Raw genomic sequence first — 17160 nt, forward strand, 5'->3', positions numbered from 1 at the left:
TTTCCTTAGATCATTTCTTTAGCGCCACAGGATTACAGACCATGAGGTATGAAGTGCACAGAAAATATAGTTTTTAAAGCCATGAGTGTATTTTAGCATGAAGACTATCATATGCAATTATTTTATTTTGTCACTAAAGCCATCAGATATATATTAGGAGTGATTTTTCTTTTTTGGCCTGAGTGTATGACAGGAAAACAGTGTTTAAATCAAGAGCCAAATCATCCCTACCAGCGTTGTTTACTTAGAAGAATTGCATAGACAACAGTAAGAGCAAGAACATTTAGTCTATGCTTTCAAGTGGGACTTGATTTAAAAGTTGTTTGCTGGCAGATTTTTTTCACCAAATCTGTAGAGATTATATGCTATTTAATAAAAGATAGAAACAATTAAGTTAATTGTTTTTTTCCTCTTCATTGTTTGCTTTAAGAGAAAAATCCTGCAATTGGTAGGGATTTCTGATGTCAGAAAATCATGAAATGTATGAGAATATTTAGCAGTCAGGGTGCCTTAGCTCATGGTAATCAGCATATGTACAATTATAATTTGCATTCCAGTTACTGAAGCTGAGAAAGCCTTGCTCTGTCTGAACATACGGTGAGTAGAAAATCTCTTTTTCTAAGAAATAAGATGGTGAGAGTCTTTGGAGAATAGCTTCACTGAACTGGTAAGTTAGTTTTCTCCGGATTTTGGTGATTTCCCCAGTTCTTCCATAATTCCTCAGTGCTCTGGCCATTTTCTGGTAAGTCATGGTCTTCCGGTTGCCTTTTCTTTTCCCCCAAAGTTGGGCGAGTTTTTCTTTGTTTTTTGACATAAACTGAAAGATGCCTTTGGTTTTATCTACCCACTGAATACAAGATGCCATTTCAGGATTACACAGGGATTCATGAAGGTATTCGAACAGTCGGAGCTTCTTTCTGCCTAAAATGGAGAACAAATATCATACTTCACCATGGCCATACACAAAGAACATACTCAGAAAAGGTTTGTTGAATGACTATAAAATTCAAAGCTGCATTGGGTCTTGAAAGTCAAAGGTCTGTTTGTCTTACTGAAGTTTCAACTGGACCTCTCTTTATTGAGGATGTTGTAAAAAATTTTACATTGTCCTTTACTGGAAAAGGGAAGCCTGGAGTCTCTTGACCCAAGTCTCTCATCTGTCATGTGGTTTTTCTTCACTTAAATCTTGACTACTGGTTTTGTCATATGTTAAACTTTCTATAGAACAACAAAACTGAGCAAAATGAACTGAAAAATTTAGTGGCTTTAAAGAGAAGCCTCAGAAGCCATTTTCAGAAAGCAAATCATTTGAAAGGGCTTTATTCAAATGAGGTAAGTCAAATGAGGTAAGGAATGTGAATGTATTTTATAAAATGCAAAACAGTATTCAAATATAAAGTAACATTAGTGAAATTAATAACAAAGACTTAGGTTAAAAAAACCCCAAAACTCTGGGTCTGCACAGTTGCTTGAAAAATAAAGAAAATGCCAAAATATCTTCATGACATTTGGACATAATTTATGAGCAATGACAATCGGCATCATGATGTTTTTCGTTGCTGTGAAATAAAATGGTACTACCAGAATTTTTGTCTCTTTAAGAACACAGCCCTTTATATTTCAGAATTCTAGACAGGAAACTATAGGAAGATTTGTTGTGATTTTTATTCTGTTGATTGGATCTCTTTGGCCTAAGAGAGAACAAAGCGGACAGTCCATTTTGTGACTTCTGAATTGGCTTGTAAATACCATGCCTCACCCAGATCTGTCAGTAGCTAAGATAGCCATGGCCAAATTCCCTTTTCCTCTAGAGAGAGTTAAATAGTGGATTTCCAAACTGCTTTGAATAGTCTCTCGGGAGTAATACTCTTATATCAGTCATCATTCATCCCAAAACCTCAAAGGTTTTTAAGAAGATTATTTTTTTGCATTATATTATCTTGAATTTAAAAATTGAGAAATGAAAGGGACTTACCAAACACACATCATGAATTAAAGTCACAGGCTTAAACAAACTGTCTCTTATCGAATGGTCAAATCAATGATAATGGATGCTCGTCTCTTAACTTGTTTTCAATTTTAAAAAAAGTTTAAATTTTTGTTAAAAATGTATTGTGTTCATAGTAAAAGATTCAAATGGAAGGACAAAGTGGAAAAAAAATGAAGTACAAAATCAAAGTAAAATTCCAGTCTGTTCTACAGTTTTTAAATTAAAAAAAGTTTGCATATAAACATACACATATCTTTTAAAAATACAAATAGCATCAAAGTATTTTGCCCTTTTCCAATGTTATACATTTTATATTATGTTAGATAATAATATGGAAATTAGCTACAGATGGATAAAATACCCAACTGTTGACAATGGCTACTTCCCAGGATATAGCATGGCAAGAAAGAAGGAACACTTCTACTTATTCTTTATGTATTTCTAAATCCTTTGAACTTTTAATCATGTGCATTATTTCTTTTTAGAGTTCTTTATCAACACATGCATGCCTTTTAATAGCTATGTGTTGTGTTTTATGTATGTACTATTTTTCTCTGGATAATAAATGCCCAGATTATTATGAGATTTCATTCTGTTTCAAATGTATCCCTATTTCAGGTGGAAGATGAAACTTTAAAAACAGAAGGTGGTGAGCAATTTGTCCCACAATGGCAAAGCTCCACAACATAAAATATCCATGGAAAGACATAGCCTTTACACCCTGGTGTGAGTTAGTTTTAAAAAAGAATAGTGACCAGCTAAACACCTGTACAGAGGTAGAAGTGTAATTCTCCTTATATTAAATTACTACCATGGTTCAATATCCAAAACCAATATTCAGTGATACAGATTTATTTTTTCTGTATGATTTTATGCATTATTCTTTGCTGGATTAGATTATTACTGAATATTTAGAATTTTATTCTAGGATATAGGGTACAGTATAGAGATATAGAAACAAAACTAGTTTCCCCCAAAACTCATTTAAAATAATTTATTAACTATGATAAAACATTTTTTAAAATTTCATTATGAAATTATAGTACATCTTAAATATCTGTCTCTTATACACAGATAAATGCAGTAGGTAAGCTCCATTCTCTTACTACAACAAACAACCTTGCAAGGAACATCCTAATGCATATAACACACACACGCACACACACATACACCTATGGTATCTTGAGAAATTACCCAGCGCCAGGCTATGAGCTTAATGCTTTACATAGGCTTTCATTTGATTTTTACAGAAATCTTACCATGATTTATTTGTACAATTACCACTATTTGCTTTTTGAATGAAGAAACTGTGGTACAAAAGGTTGAATGACTTTCCCAGGCTCACACAATTGACCCAGAGTTTACATTCAATCACTGAGTTATATAGTCCCTAAGAGTCAAAAGATATGAACATTTAAGTTTTGGATTGTTATTGCCAAAATGACTTATAAAAGTCTATACCAATCAGTCTACACTGCCTCCAATAGCACATGTGCATGTGTGTGGCCTGCATCATAGCCTTCAGAGGCTACTATCCTGCTTTAACACTCTGCCCATCTGTTAGGTGAGATCATCATCATCTTAAATTTATGAAATCAAGATTTCAAATTTATGAAATATTGAATTATTATGGAATGTCATTTGCAGAAAACTGAATAAAGACGACAACTTTTATACCAAGGCCTTTACAATTAGAATAAAATTGTTAAAACAACTTAAGGAAAAGTTCCTCCTTCTATATATACCCCAAATATATACACATTATTTGTGAATGCAGATTTATTTGAGTGAAGCAACACAGTGCAGCTTCACAACTTTTCTATGAAACAATAGGAAGGCTCATCCAAGGTGAATGGCTTGGAGTGGTTCAGTCTGTCAGACAGAAATTCTTAATCACAATTTGAGAATATTTTGCAAATGCAATTCTAAACTCCCTTTAAAGCTCCTTTAAAGAAGATTTGGTTCTTTTACTTATAAAAGGAGTGATGGATCCACATACCTTTTCCTCCCTTTTGATGGAGAACAGCAGGTTGTACCAGCTGGTTTTCGGGGATGTTTGGCAGAGATTGATGAATATTTCCTTCAAGATAGAGGTCCGCAGAACTGTTCTATATAAATAATGCAACAGATGTTAAGTGGGACTTTCCATGTGGCCCCCAGTTGATGACTAAAGTCAACTAAAGTCCCAAAATCTGGGACAAAAAGAGTGCTAAGAATCTCCCAAATTCTAACAAGCCCTGTTTTCAACTGCAGCCAGTTATCTCCCAAGGCAGAATTAGCTTCAAACCCAAAGAAAGAGAGGACCATGGGATGGAAGGTAGTCTTTGGCTTTGTGAAGACTTTCATATGGTCCCCTCCTTATGAGAAAAAAGAGGGGGTGCTTCCTTCCTTCTCCCTAAAAATGCCCAGCCAGAAAGAAAAATGTAGAATTATTAGTAGATACTGAAGTGTCAGCAAAAAAGGGAAGATGGCTTCCTATTCCTCTGTTGGATGCTGGGCAAGAGGAGACACGGGGAGGAAGATGTCAGCCAAGTGAGGGCAGAGCCAAGAGAGGGGACAGAAGGAAGCAGCCTGAACTGTTACCATTACATATGGCAAAGATACATGGGTCTCTACGGGTTAATTCAAACTCCCCCTTCAAAGAAATGTCTTATGGAGAGGCCCTGACAGAACTTACAAGGTCAGACAAAGGACATCTGATATACAGCATGGATGAAGGGAATGATGGGGAGAAAAAGAAAAAGAAAATCATGTGTTTACACTCTACCACATTAAGACCGCTGTCATTAAGAAGACAATACAAAAGAACACATGAATGGAGAACTAAATGATGGGGACGCTTCATTTGCAGGACACACTACTATGATATCCAAAGTGATCTGAGACATGTAGCTAGCTCCGAGCTTGAAGGAAAATAGAGAAGGTGTCAGGGTGCCTGGTTACCTCAGTTCATTAAGTGTCTGACTCTTGGTTTCAGCTCAGGTCGTGATCTCATGGTTGCTAGGTTCAAGCCCCGCATCAGGCTCCATGCCCACAGCACAGAGCCTGTTCGGGGTTCTCTCTCTCCCTCACTCTCTTTCCCTGCCCTGCTTGTGCTCTCTCTCCCTCAAAATAAATAAACTTCTAAAAAATAATTTAAAAAAGAAAACTTTAGAAAATAGAGGAGGTCAATAGAAGATTGTAGGTAAAGCCAGTTTAGGGTAAGTTTGGCCTTTGCCCTATGGCTTATAGGGGAACCATGACTTTTTGCAATTTTCCAGTTGGACTAAAGAGAAGGAGTGATGAGATAACCCTAAAAATACATCTTTATAGAAGTCACTCACACCCTCTGATGCTGGGTGAAGAACAATGATGAAGGACAGTTTCCTTTTGATAGCATTGCTGAGGGCTCACCCATGTTGACTTGTCAGATTCACACCACAGATGGCTGTGAATGTTCTCACAGTCACTGCTGCCTCTAAGCTGGGTTTTAGCTACCATACACTAAGTGGAAGGCTGGACTGAATAGAGAATTTGCCTATTTCCGGGGGTGGGGTGAGTGGTCTCCTGGCACATGTACTCACTATTACTGTTCTCCAATTATAGACAGGTTCCTCTGTAGGTAGCACACCATAGCAGTTGGAATTCCCTCTGACATGAGAGCAGTGGTTGATGAATGCCAGATAATTTTTGTAATCTAATTTAAAAACAGACAGAAACTGAAAAAGTCAAAGTTTATGATTCCACACATGTGCATGTTTATATATGCATATATGCTTATGTGTGATTGCTTTATCATGTGTTCTCTATCACTTTGCATTTCTCTACATTTATTGCATTATGCTGGTATCAGAAATCTCTTTGATGTGTCCCATTTTCCCTTAGTAGAGTACGTGTCCCTTGCAAGCAGAGATCCATGATCTCTTTTATCTTGGTACTAACCACAACACCCTGCATAAACTCAGTAGGCAAAATATCTGTATCTCACCTACACTATTTTTCCACAGTCTAGAGGGCAACGGGTGAGGAAGAATAAGAATATTTACTCTTAAAAGAATATTTATTCTTCTGATTAGAATATCTCTTGCATAGAAAGTCTATAAGATAAATTAAAGTAACTGAAAAGCCCATTCTGAATAGTTTTAATTATCGATTAGATAAATATCAACCAGATTTCTGTAATAGCAAATAATTATATGTGCTAGATTTCCATTCTTTGTATTTTTGTATGTGACACTTTGAATTTACTTAAGCTAGGTAACCCTGAAAGCTTTCTGTCTTTGTTAGAATTAATCCTAGATGCACTAGGTAAAAATGGACTTCTCTGTTTTCATAATTATTCTTATGTGTGTGTGACCAACAAGCCATTTGGTGTCCCCGTGAAAAAAGGGGACTGACATCTTTACCTGGGGAGTATGGAAGATCTCCAGTTGAATGTTGCCTCAGGACCTCAAGAGCATCTTCAAAGGCTTGACCCAGCTTGTCTTGTTCAACACAGGCCTGCTAGAGAAAAGGCAGAACTCTTGAGTTTTGAAATTATCAGTTGAACTAAATTTTTCTGTTACAGAGTTTCTCACCCACAGCACTATTGACATGTTAGATTTGCTAAGTCTTTGCTGTGGGGGGCTGTCCTGTGCATTGTAGGATATCAAGCAATATCCCTGGCCTCTACCCACTAGATGCCAATAATACTCTCATTGTTGTGACAATTGAAAAGGTCTCAGACATCACCAAATATACCCTGGGGGACAAAATCAACCCTGGTTGAAATCCACTGCTCTATAACATATAGTATTTAGAGAACAGTACTCATTCTATAGTATAGTATTTAACATTCTTGTAAAATTTTAGTAAGGAGTTATATAGCGGAAGACAGATTTGGAAAAAGGGAGCAAGGGTATATCTTTAACAATCTGAATTTATGTTTAAAAATGGAATGCTCTTCATCAGACTTTGACTCGGGTCATGATCTCGTGGTTCCATGGGTTTGAGCCTCTCATAAGGCTCTGTGCTGACAGCTTAAAAAATGGAATGCCCCATGTCAGGCTCTGTGCTGTAGCCTGCTTCAGATTCTGTGTCTCCCTCTCTCTCTGCCCCTCCCCTTGTCGTGCTTTATCTCTCTCTCAAAAAAAATGAATGAGCATTAAAAAATAATAATAAAAAGATGGAATGTTCTTAATTTCAAAAATATGTCTCTAAGGCCAAAAATTAAACTGTCTTGCAAACCATGTCACACCCTTATAATCTGAACCATATACTTTATTTTCAAAATGGAGGATGCTCATCCAAATCATCCAAAGATTTTAAAATGCCAACTTACCATGCTTCATTAATGAGTTAATGATTCTGAAAAAGATTAATAATTAAAAAACAAAATTAAGTGTCTATTTCATTTAAGTCTGAATGAAAGGATCTTACCCAAAACATTTTCTGAAAATACCTAATATAAGCCAAAAGTATCATCTGAATTCTTTTTAATGAGTACCCATATTTCTTCTGAACATAATTTCCTACAAACTCGTTTTTGCTTTTCTATCATTAGAAGTTTTTAAATGTTAAAATAGCTAAATAGAGTTAATTACCTAACTGGCTTAACTTAAAAGAGAATAGAAAATAACTCAATATATAAGTATTTCAATATTTCAAAATTCTAAGAATTAAAGTATATAAATTATCTTAATATAGGTCTCCTTTTATAACAGTGTTGTTTTTAAATCTTTCTGGTGTTAGATAGCCTAATGAGAATCTGGTAAAACATAGGTTTTTTCGCTGACAAACTGTGGACTTACATTACAAATAAAATTTACCCTAAGAAATCTATCCGACGACTTTCTAAAGTCCTAGGATAGGAACCCTGGTCTACTTTCTTATGCCTGTAAGTTAGATTTTGTTTTATGTATACAATGATTACACAGACCCACGTTAAATGTTCTTAAATTCTATAGAACTAAACACAAACAAATCTACATAACAAGAAAAAGCATGTGGTGAGTCCAACATTGCTTATCATTTCATTTAGCACAAGCAACTGTTTATACAAGTTGTTAACATTTACCCTGTAAACATAGTAAACTTACTCATTAACACTCAAGAATAGAAAGAGATAATATAATCTAACACTATTATTATATACAAATATCAATATAATAATTACACCAATATAATATGTCAAACATTGGAATTCTATTCAGCTCTTTGAAATCACTACATTATGTCAGTTAAAAGAAAACATGAGAAGAAAAGTCATAAAAAAGGTAACTATGTGAGGTGATGGAAATGTTAACTAATCTTACTATGGTCATCATTTCATAGTATACACATATGCCAAATAATCACATTTTACACCTTAAATTTATACAATCTTATATGTCAATCATATCCAATAAACCTGGAGGGGAAAAAGACAGCTTTCCAATGTGGGAAATGCAGAATGATTAAACAAAACCTTAAAAAAAAAAAAGAAAATCTATAAATCACTCTCTGGGATCTGGTCCCTGATAAATATTATCAATATATGTATTTTTAAAAACCAGTAAATGACTCTCAATTAATTATGCCTCAACTGATAAGCACCAAAGCAATACATGAGTGTTGTACTTTGAATCAAATACTTCAATGACTTTGACTAAAGTATTACAAAAAATTATCACAAGTATTACAACTATTAAAAGTAGCAAACCCAAAAGGAAGAAAAAGGATTGAAAATGTTATTGATCACTGCAATTGCTTGATATTTCTTGCATCGAAACAATCAATGAGAAACATTAGGCCACAGGAGAAATTTAAGTTTTCACAGGTATTTTGAAAAACAGAAGCTAAATACTTACCAGGAAGTCACTTCAACCTTTTGCAAAAACGTTTCATTAATATCAGAATTGTAAGACAGAACTGTCAAGAACTCACTGGCAGAGTTGCATTAAATAACTGTTTTTAAGGAAGTGCTACAAAAGGGGATTTTTTTAAAAGATACAGTGTCCTCATGATTTCTATTTCATGATAGGCCAGTAGACACTAGAGGCTATTATTTTGAAGAGACACATAAAAGTTCATATCCCATGGGCCGAAAGCATTTGAACAAACCCTATGAATCCCCTGCCAGCATAAATTGAGGCGCCTCTGGCCCCCCATAGCCCCACTGGAAATCTCTGACCTGCATAACTCTTATCCAACCTTTTTTTATTCCTGTTGTGTCTCCCCTGATTCTAGACCCTATATTGCCTGTCTTGCCTGGACTATAAACAACTTTCACTCTGCCCTTCCCAAATTGGTCTCTTTCCTCTCAAACTACTTGACACATACTGATTGCCTTAGAGATCTTAAAGGTACAGGATCTTCTCCTGGCATGCAAGGCTCCGCATTCTAACCTTAACCTCAATTACCACCATTTATATAGGAGTAGGAAATGAAATTCATGTTGTAACCTTCCCTCCATACCTAAATCCAGTAGGGCCTCCAAAACTGTCAGGAACAGCTGGTGGGTGGTGATCCGGTGATCCGGGATACACTCGAAGCTGCTGATCTGCAGAGAGGTCCAGTTCTCTTATTTAGCTAAAAGTTCTATTGAAGATGGTTTCTGGTGGCTTTGATGGAAATCATGGGGTGCACCCTCCTCCTATAATGCTTCCTTCCCAGTCCAATCATGTGCCAAGCCACCCCTTCCATTTTACCTGTCTATCAGAGTCTGATCTAGCATCCATGTGTACCAGGCAGAAATAACTTTCCCCTTTGAAGCACGTGTCTGCATCAGCCTTCCCTAACTGTAACCTTCTGCCATTTTAACAGATATCACATTTTGCCAGGGGGAAAACCACCTAAGAAGTTTTGGTAAAGCTTTTGGGTGGAGAGATTTTCTGTTTTGCATGGTTGGAATCTGAACTTACCTTTGATATGGGACTATTGTTCTAGACCATCTACTTTCTTTACTCAATTTGTCATGCAAATGTAAGCACACATCTCCCCTTCAGAAATGTAGATGTTTTAATAACAAGTGTACAAAACTGTAATCACTAATGTTGATGAGGTTTTAATCTGTACCATTTCTGTGCGTACGCCCTTTCGCGCCATTTTGTTCCATTTGATTTATTTATTTAACAAGTAATATTTCTGCTAGACACTGTCCTGTATCCAGGGGATATAACCCTGAACAAGTTATAATGAGAAGTGATTTAAAAAAAAGCAAACTAGACATGTATTAGATAATAAATACTACTAAAACGATAAGAGAAAGGGGATAGAAAGAGGATGTAGGTGTGATAAATGATCATGAAAATCCTGTGGGGAGGGAATGTGTGAGAGCTGACATCTAACAATCAGAAAGAGTGAGCAAAAGAACTGCAGTGATGCAAAGTACTGCCTGGCAGAAGAAACAACAGGTGCGAAGAACTTTAGAAATGAGTGTGGTTTATTCAAAGCACAGGAAGAAAGCCACTGGAGCTCAAGCAGAATGAGCCTGGGGGGCTGAGAGTCAAAGTTAGAAGTTAGAAAGTAGGAGGGAGGGTCCAGATGAACCCAAATGTAAAGCTAGAAGATGTATATATATATATACACATATGTAGATAGGTAGATAGATATGTATGTATGTATATGTATATATATATATGTGTATGTATATATGTATGTATATGTATATATATTTCAAAATATATATTTCAAAAGAATCTTAAAATTGCACATGATAGTAGTAACCTGCTTAACTCCATTTTACAGATGAGGAATCTAAACCGAGGCTCAAAGACATGTTATGATTTTTCCCAAGGTCCAATTGCTAGTGAGAGATGCGCTAGGCTGGGTCTAGATTTAGGCCCAGCTGACATCATGAACATACTCTTAACCATAGCACTGGAGCCTTGTGTCCCCACTTAGGTTCCATTTGACCGAAGTTCTCAGCCCCATGACAGTTTCCATAGCACCTAGCAGATTCTTCTAGTGGTGCAGGTTTGGTACGTATTTGAAATGGAAGGACAAATAAGTGAACTTTCTAAGCCAGTATTTTCCAACTGGTGTCTCCAGTTTTATTCTGTAAGGTATTAATAAATGGGCCCTGAAAAAGTATTGAGCAGAAGGAAGTTCTGCTGTTTAGAACTTCTTTAGCTGGGCTCAGTCCATAAAGCATGCAACTCTTGATCTTGGGGTTGTAAGTTCGAGCCCCATGTTATTCTGTAAGTAGGGCCAACAGGCCCCAGTTTAGGAGCTCTGGCTGTATCATATTTTCAAAACTTTATTTAAGGTCTAAGAACTGCTTCTTAAGACACTTATACCCACTACAACACACATACACAGAACATCTTTTTCAAGGGGCGCCTGGGTGGCTTAGTCGGTTAAGCGTCCGACTTTCACTTAGGTCAGGATCTCGCGGTTCGTGGGTTCGAGCCCCGCGTCGGGTTCTGTGCTGACTGCCAGCTCAGAGCCTGGAGCCTGTTTCAGTCTGTGACTCCCTCTCTCTCTGTCCCTCCCCTACTCACGCTGTCTCTCTCTCTCTACTAGAAATAAATAAAACATTAAAAAAAAAAAGAACATCTTTTTCAAGTTTCCAAGGTGGATATTAACGTTTCCTTCAACCCCAGAAGTAAGCTGACTAACAAGGACTCTAAAGAAAGGATTCCTGATCAATGAAGTCTCTTTTGCAGAAGTTCATTGTCTTCAGTGGTATCGAAGATTATTTTAGAGAATCTTAAGCAACAGATGTTCTGGAGTTTAAATCATATGGTGTCAAGCTTCAGATGGAAGATTGTATTTTCTGAGACTAGAAAGCTTCAGAACACTGGAAAAGGCAGACTAAATTCAAGTTCATATCGTTCTTTCTATTTAAATGACCCCGTTGCTCAGTTCCTCAAAAAATTAAAGATAGAACTACCATATGATCCAGTAATTCCACCACTAGGTATTTAATCAAAAAATACAAAAACATTAATTGAAAAAGATATATGCACCTCTAGGTTTATTGCAGCATTATTTACAATAGCCAAATTATGGAAGAAGCCCAAATGTCCATCTGAATGGATACAGAAGATGTGGTGTATATATATAATGGAATATTACTCAGCCATAAAAAGAATGAATTCTTGATATTTACAACAACATGAATGGATCTAAAAGGAATAATACTAAGTGAAATAAGTCAGAGAAAGACAAATACCATATGACTTCACTAATAAGTGGAATTTAAGAAATAAAACAAATGAACTAAGAAAAAAGAGACAAACCAAGAAACAGACTCTTAACTATAGAGAACAAATTAGTGGTTACCAGAGGGGAGAAGGATAGAGGGATGAGTGAAACAGATGATGGAGATTAAGGAGTACATTTGTTGTGATGAGTCCCTGGAAGTGTTAAATCACTATACTGTACACTTGAAAGTAATATATGACTGTATGTTAACTCTTCTGGAATGTAAAAAGTAATAACAAAAACAATTTAAAAAAACTCCATTGTTTAGGGGATTAAAGAACCGAATCCTAGGCGTGCCTGGGTGGTTCAGTCGGTTAAGCGTCCAACTTTGGCTCAGGTCATGATCTCACGGTTCGTGGGTTCAAGCCCCACGTCAGACTCTGCTGACAGCTAGCTCAGAGCCTGGAGCCTGCTTCAGATTCTGTATCTCCCTCTCTCTCTGACCCTCCCCTGCTCACACTGCTTCTCTCTCTCTCTCTCTCTCTCTCAGAAATAAATAAAACATTTTTTAAAAGTTAAAAAAAAAAGAGTGGAATCCTAAACTTAGATTTCTGAAAACCTAATAAGCAAATAATATTGCTAGACTGGGAAGAAGATGCTAGAAAATTTCTTATGTCAGAGTAGTAATTACTTGCACTAGATTATTCTTTGAAATTTATTGAGACTTGCTTTGTGACCCAACATAGGGCCTTATATTGATGAATGCTCCATTTGTATTTGGGAGAATGTATATTTTGCAATTATTGTATATAGTGCCTGATAAATGTCAGTTAGATCTGGTTCACTGATAATGTTCAAATTTTCCATATCTCTACTGACTCTTTGTTTTTTGGCCTGCATATTTTATCAGTTACAAAGATCACAGGAGATTACAGAGTATACAAAGAGTAATATCCAACTATAATAGCAGATTTGTCTATTTCTGCCTTTAGTTCTGTCCATTTTTCCTTCATGTTTTTTGAAGCTTTATTATTAGATACATACTCATTTGGAACTGTTATGTGTTCTTGATAAATTGGGTCTTTTATCATCCAAAAATTTCTGTATTTCATTTTGGCAGTCCTTTTTTGGTACTCCTCGAAGTTTACTTTGATATTAACCACACTAGGTCTCTTATCCTTTTTACTTTTGACATGTCCAATCTGTCTTCACATTTAAAGTATGTCTCTTTAAGCAGCATGTAATTGGGTATTGCTTTTTTTTTAATCTGGTTTGATGATCTCTGTCTTTTTAGTTTATCCAATTGAGTAAGCTCAATTCTGCCATCTTCCTATTTGTTTTCTGTTTCCTATTTTTCTGTTCCTTTGTTCTTTTCTTTCCTGCTTTCTTTTGTATTAAACAAGCATTTCTATTATTTCATTTCCACCATTAGCATTTAAAAAAATTTTTATTTTATGTTATGTCTATATATGTTGTGATATGATATACGTCTATAATTTATTTTTTGTAATTATTCCACGGATTACAATATGTATTCCTAATTTTTCAGTCTATTGTGAGTTACTATTATGCCATTTCATGTATCATGTAAGAACCTAAACGCAGTACTCAGTTGACCCTTGAACAACACAGGTTGGAACTGTGCAGGTCCACCTATATGCAGATTTTCTTTGATAAATACAGTACTGTGCTGTGAATGTATTTTCTCTTCATTATCCTTATGATTTTATTAATAACATTTTTCTTTTCTCTAGCTTACTTTATTGTAAGAAATACAGGATATAATACAAAATATGCATTAATCAACTGTTTATGTTATCAGTAAGGCTTACTGTCAACAGTAGGCTATTAGTGGTTAATTTTGGGGGAAGTCAAAAGTTATGCGTAGATTTTTCAACTACACAGGGGTGTCAATGCCCCAAACCCTGTGTTGTTCAAGGGTCAACTAATTTAATTTACATCTCCTTCCATCCTTTGTGCTAAACTTATATATTTACTTCTATGTATGTATAATAGATTATTTAACCTCACAATAATGCTGTGAAATGGTGTTGCTATCCATGAGTTCTGATTCTAGCTCCATATTTCCCATCTGTATAAACTCAGACAATTTACTTATCCTCTCAGTTTGCGCTCTGTAAAATATGGATAATGATTTTACTCATCACGTAGAATTCTGAAAATCTGAGTGAATCCACTTAATATACTTTCAACAGTCTTGACATTTAGTAAATGCTCAACAAATGTTAGGTAATTATCCTCTGTTCATTTTGAAAAAAGAGAGGCTCAGGGAAGTTAACCTTGGCCTTACCCAAGGTCACATAGCTAGTGAGCTGTAGAGGTGAAGGTTTTCAAACCAGTTCTACCTTACTCCAACCAAAGATTTTTAACCATCTGACTAGACTTTGCTTCCTTATCTATGGAGTGAGACTGAGACAAAATGAGAATGAGAATAAGAATTCGATAATGGCCATTCGATTATATAGTCAAAGGGCTCTTGAGAGGTTTTATTGAGATAGTGCTAAAGAGTAGTAAACATGCACCGTGGTGGTTACATCATCACCGAAACCAGTCAGCTCCTACCACATCTGGGGTTTGAAGCCTCGCTGGCAAGCAACAGAACCAGGACTCAAACCCAGGTCTTCCCTTGCCATGCCTGGTGCCTCTTCCCAAAAACTGGGTTGCACAATATTCTACGCAGGCTCTATGTATTTCCCGTGATTAATAGCTCCTATCAAAAACAAAAACAAAAACAAAACAAAACAACCCTCCTATCAGTCAGTGTTCATACCAATGGAGGAAACTCCTCTGACACAAGACTAGTAAAAGAACTACCCAGCAACCCAGAGGAGGGTAGACAGCAGATCTATGCTCATGGTATCTGCAGGGGCTGCAAGGGTGGGGATTTGTTATCCGGTGTTCTAAACCATGACCAATCCTGCCCAAGGGCACTCTCTCTGACAACCTACTGGTGTAACTGCTGCATTCTAGGCAGGAAGAGGTGATCTACACCATAGCTGAATTCTTTGTACATCCTTATCCTGATCTAGAGAGCAAGTATCCTTCTCCACCTCAGCCCTTCTGGCTTCAAAAGCTTCTAAACCTAAACTACTCACTGGCCCAGGAAAGGGAAGAGTAATGACTCCTCCCTCCTTCTACTGGAGACTTCATGTCTATTTTCAGTTTTTAAAAAATATTTTTTCAAAGTTTATTCATTTTTGAGAGACAGAGAGACACAGCGCGAGTGGGAGAGGGGTGAGAGAGAGAGGGAGACACAGAATCTGAAGCAGGTTCCAGGCTCCGAGCTGTCAGCATAGAGCCCAACGTGGGGCTCATACTCACGAACTGTGAGATCATGACCTGAGATGAAGTCGACACTTAACTGAGTGAGCCACCCAGGCGCCCCTCACTTTTGAGTTGACTCGGAAGATAGGCTAACAATTCTGCTTCATCTCTGGATCTATTTCTTTTTTCCTAGTGCTTTGTGAGTAGTGACTCTATGTTTTAACAAAATCTGTTAGCAAGGCTACAATGTCCTTTGTTATAGAGAAACAGTATCCCATTGCTAAAGAAGTTAACTGATTAACTAGTAGGAAATTGGTAGGGAAAGTGAAGCAGGGCCAAGGGGTTGGACACTCTGGGCCCAAAGCAGTTTGGGCAACTGACAGACAAATGAGATCCCAAATTAGCTAAGGTATGTTTCTATAACTAGCTTTAAGTTTCTAGAACCAGTGGGCAATCATTATGAAATACATAGTCTCTTTATAATGAACTTTTATCAGATAACTGAAATTAACAATGAAAATACTAATTTTAATATAAAAAAATTTTAATGTTTATTTATTCTTAGAGAGAGAGACAGACAGAACACGAGGTGTTTAATTCAGGTGTCAATCAACTTCTGTTTTATATATATATATAATTTTTTTTTTTTTGAGGAAGAAGGTGCAAGTGAGCAAGGACAGAGATAGACAGGGAGAGGGAGATAGAAGTGGGGCTCACTTGAAGAGGGGCTCATGTTCACATGATGCGGAGCTTGTGTTCACCCCAAGCAAGGCTCAAGTTCACCCCCAGTGGGGCTCATCTCACCCTATGCAAGACTGGAACACTTGTATACAAGCCAAGATATCTGTACACAGACGATGTTAGCAGCCATGTCTATAACGGAAGAGATCTGCAAACAACTATCTCTATGGAGAAGGAGAGAAAGAGGTGTTTATACACACAAACATACACAAAGATAGATTCATACACACCTATGTACGTGTATATACATACTGACAAGAGAATGAATAAATTGTGCTATGTTCACATAATGGAATCATATAGAAGAGTGAAAATGAATAAACCATAGCTAAATGGAATGACAAGGAAGAATCTTGAATGCAATGTTCAGTGAAAACAGTAAAACCTAGAAACTAAAATATGCAAAGATTTTTAGAGTTCAAAAACAACTAAACAATATATTTTATTTATTTGTTTAAGTAGGCTCCATGCCTAATGTGGGGTTTGAACTCATGATCCTGAGATTTAGAGTCACGTGCTCTACTGACTGAACCAGCTGAGTATCCCAAAATATATTTTAATCAGCTTTTCTATTTTTTCTTTCCTTATTTCTTTGTTTCTTTATCATCTATCTATCTATCATCTATCTTATCTTACCATCTCTCTATGGTGTGTGTGTGTATTTGTGTTTATAAATCAAGGTAATAATAAGCACAAAGTTAGAGCAGTGGATACTCCTTGGTAAAGCAGGGAGATTGTCGAGGAAGAAGCATATAATTTATTAAAAATGTTCTGGTTTCAGGACCAGGAGATAGGTTCATGTATGTTCATCTTATTAAAATGAGATCATATATGTTTTTATGTGTTTCAAACAACATACTAAAATAATTTTAAAAAACAATAGACAAAGGGAACAGATGATGTAAGAAAGCCATCTAACAAAGTTAAGTTCCAAAAAAAGAAAATTCTAAGGAAATAATTTTGCTTTGAATACGAAAACACTCATTAGTCAGTGTTGCAAAATTACATTTTTCATTTTATTAAAAGTCCTTCATGATTTAAATATAATTTGTGTAAAT

At 36.2% G+C, this 17160-nt stretch overlaps 1 protein-coding gene across 1 annotated transcript in view; it reads right to left on the reverse strand.

Annotated features, from left to right (window-relative positions):
* Positions 1 to 493: 493 nt before the first annotated feature.
* The window catches only part of SPIC (Spi-C transcription factor), a 46133-nt gene continuing 29466 nt past the window's right edge, over positions 494 to 17160 (reverse strand). The window contains exons 4-8 of the mRNA XM_039245577.1: positions 9391 to 9488; positions 6376 to 6469; positions 5554 to 5666; positions 3990 to 4098; positions 494 to 921 (exon numbers count right to left, since the gene is read on the reverse strand). Coding sequence (XP_039101508.1) covers positions 494 to 921; positions 3990 to 4098; positions 5554 to 5666; positions 6376 to 6469; positions 9391 to 9488 — 842 coding nt within the window. The remainder of the gene's footprint in view (positions 922 to 3989; positions 4099 to 5553; positions 5667 to 6375; positions 6470 to 9390; positions 9489 to 17160) is intronic.

This window comes from Hyaena hyaena, unplaced genomic scaffold (assembly GCF_003009895.1).
Source record: "Hyaena hyaena isolate Hyena2069 unplaced genomic scaffold, ASM300989v1 scaffold_261, whole genome shotgun sequence".
Taxonomy (NCBI): domain Eukaryota; kingdom Metazoa; phylum Chordata; class Mammalia; order Carnivora; family Hyaenidae; genus Hyaena; species Hyaena hyaena.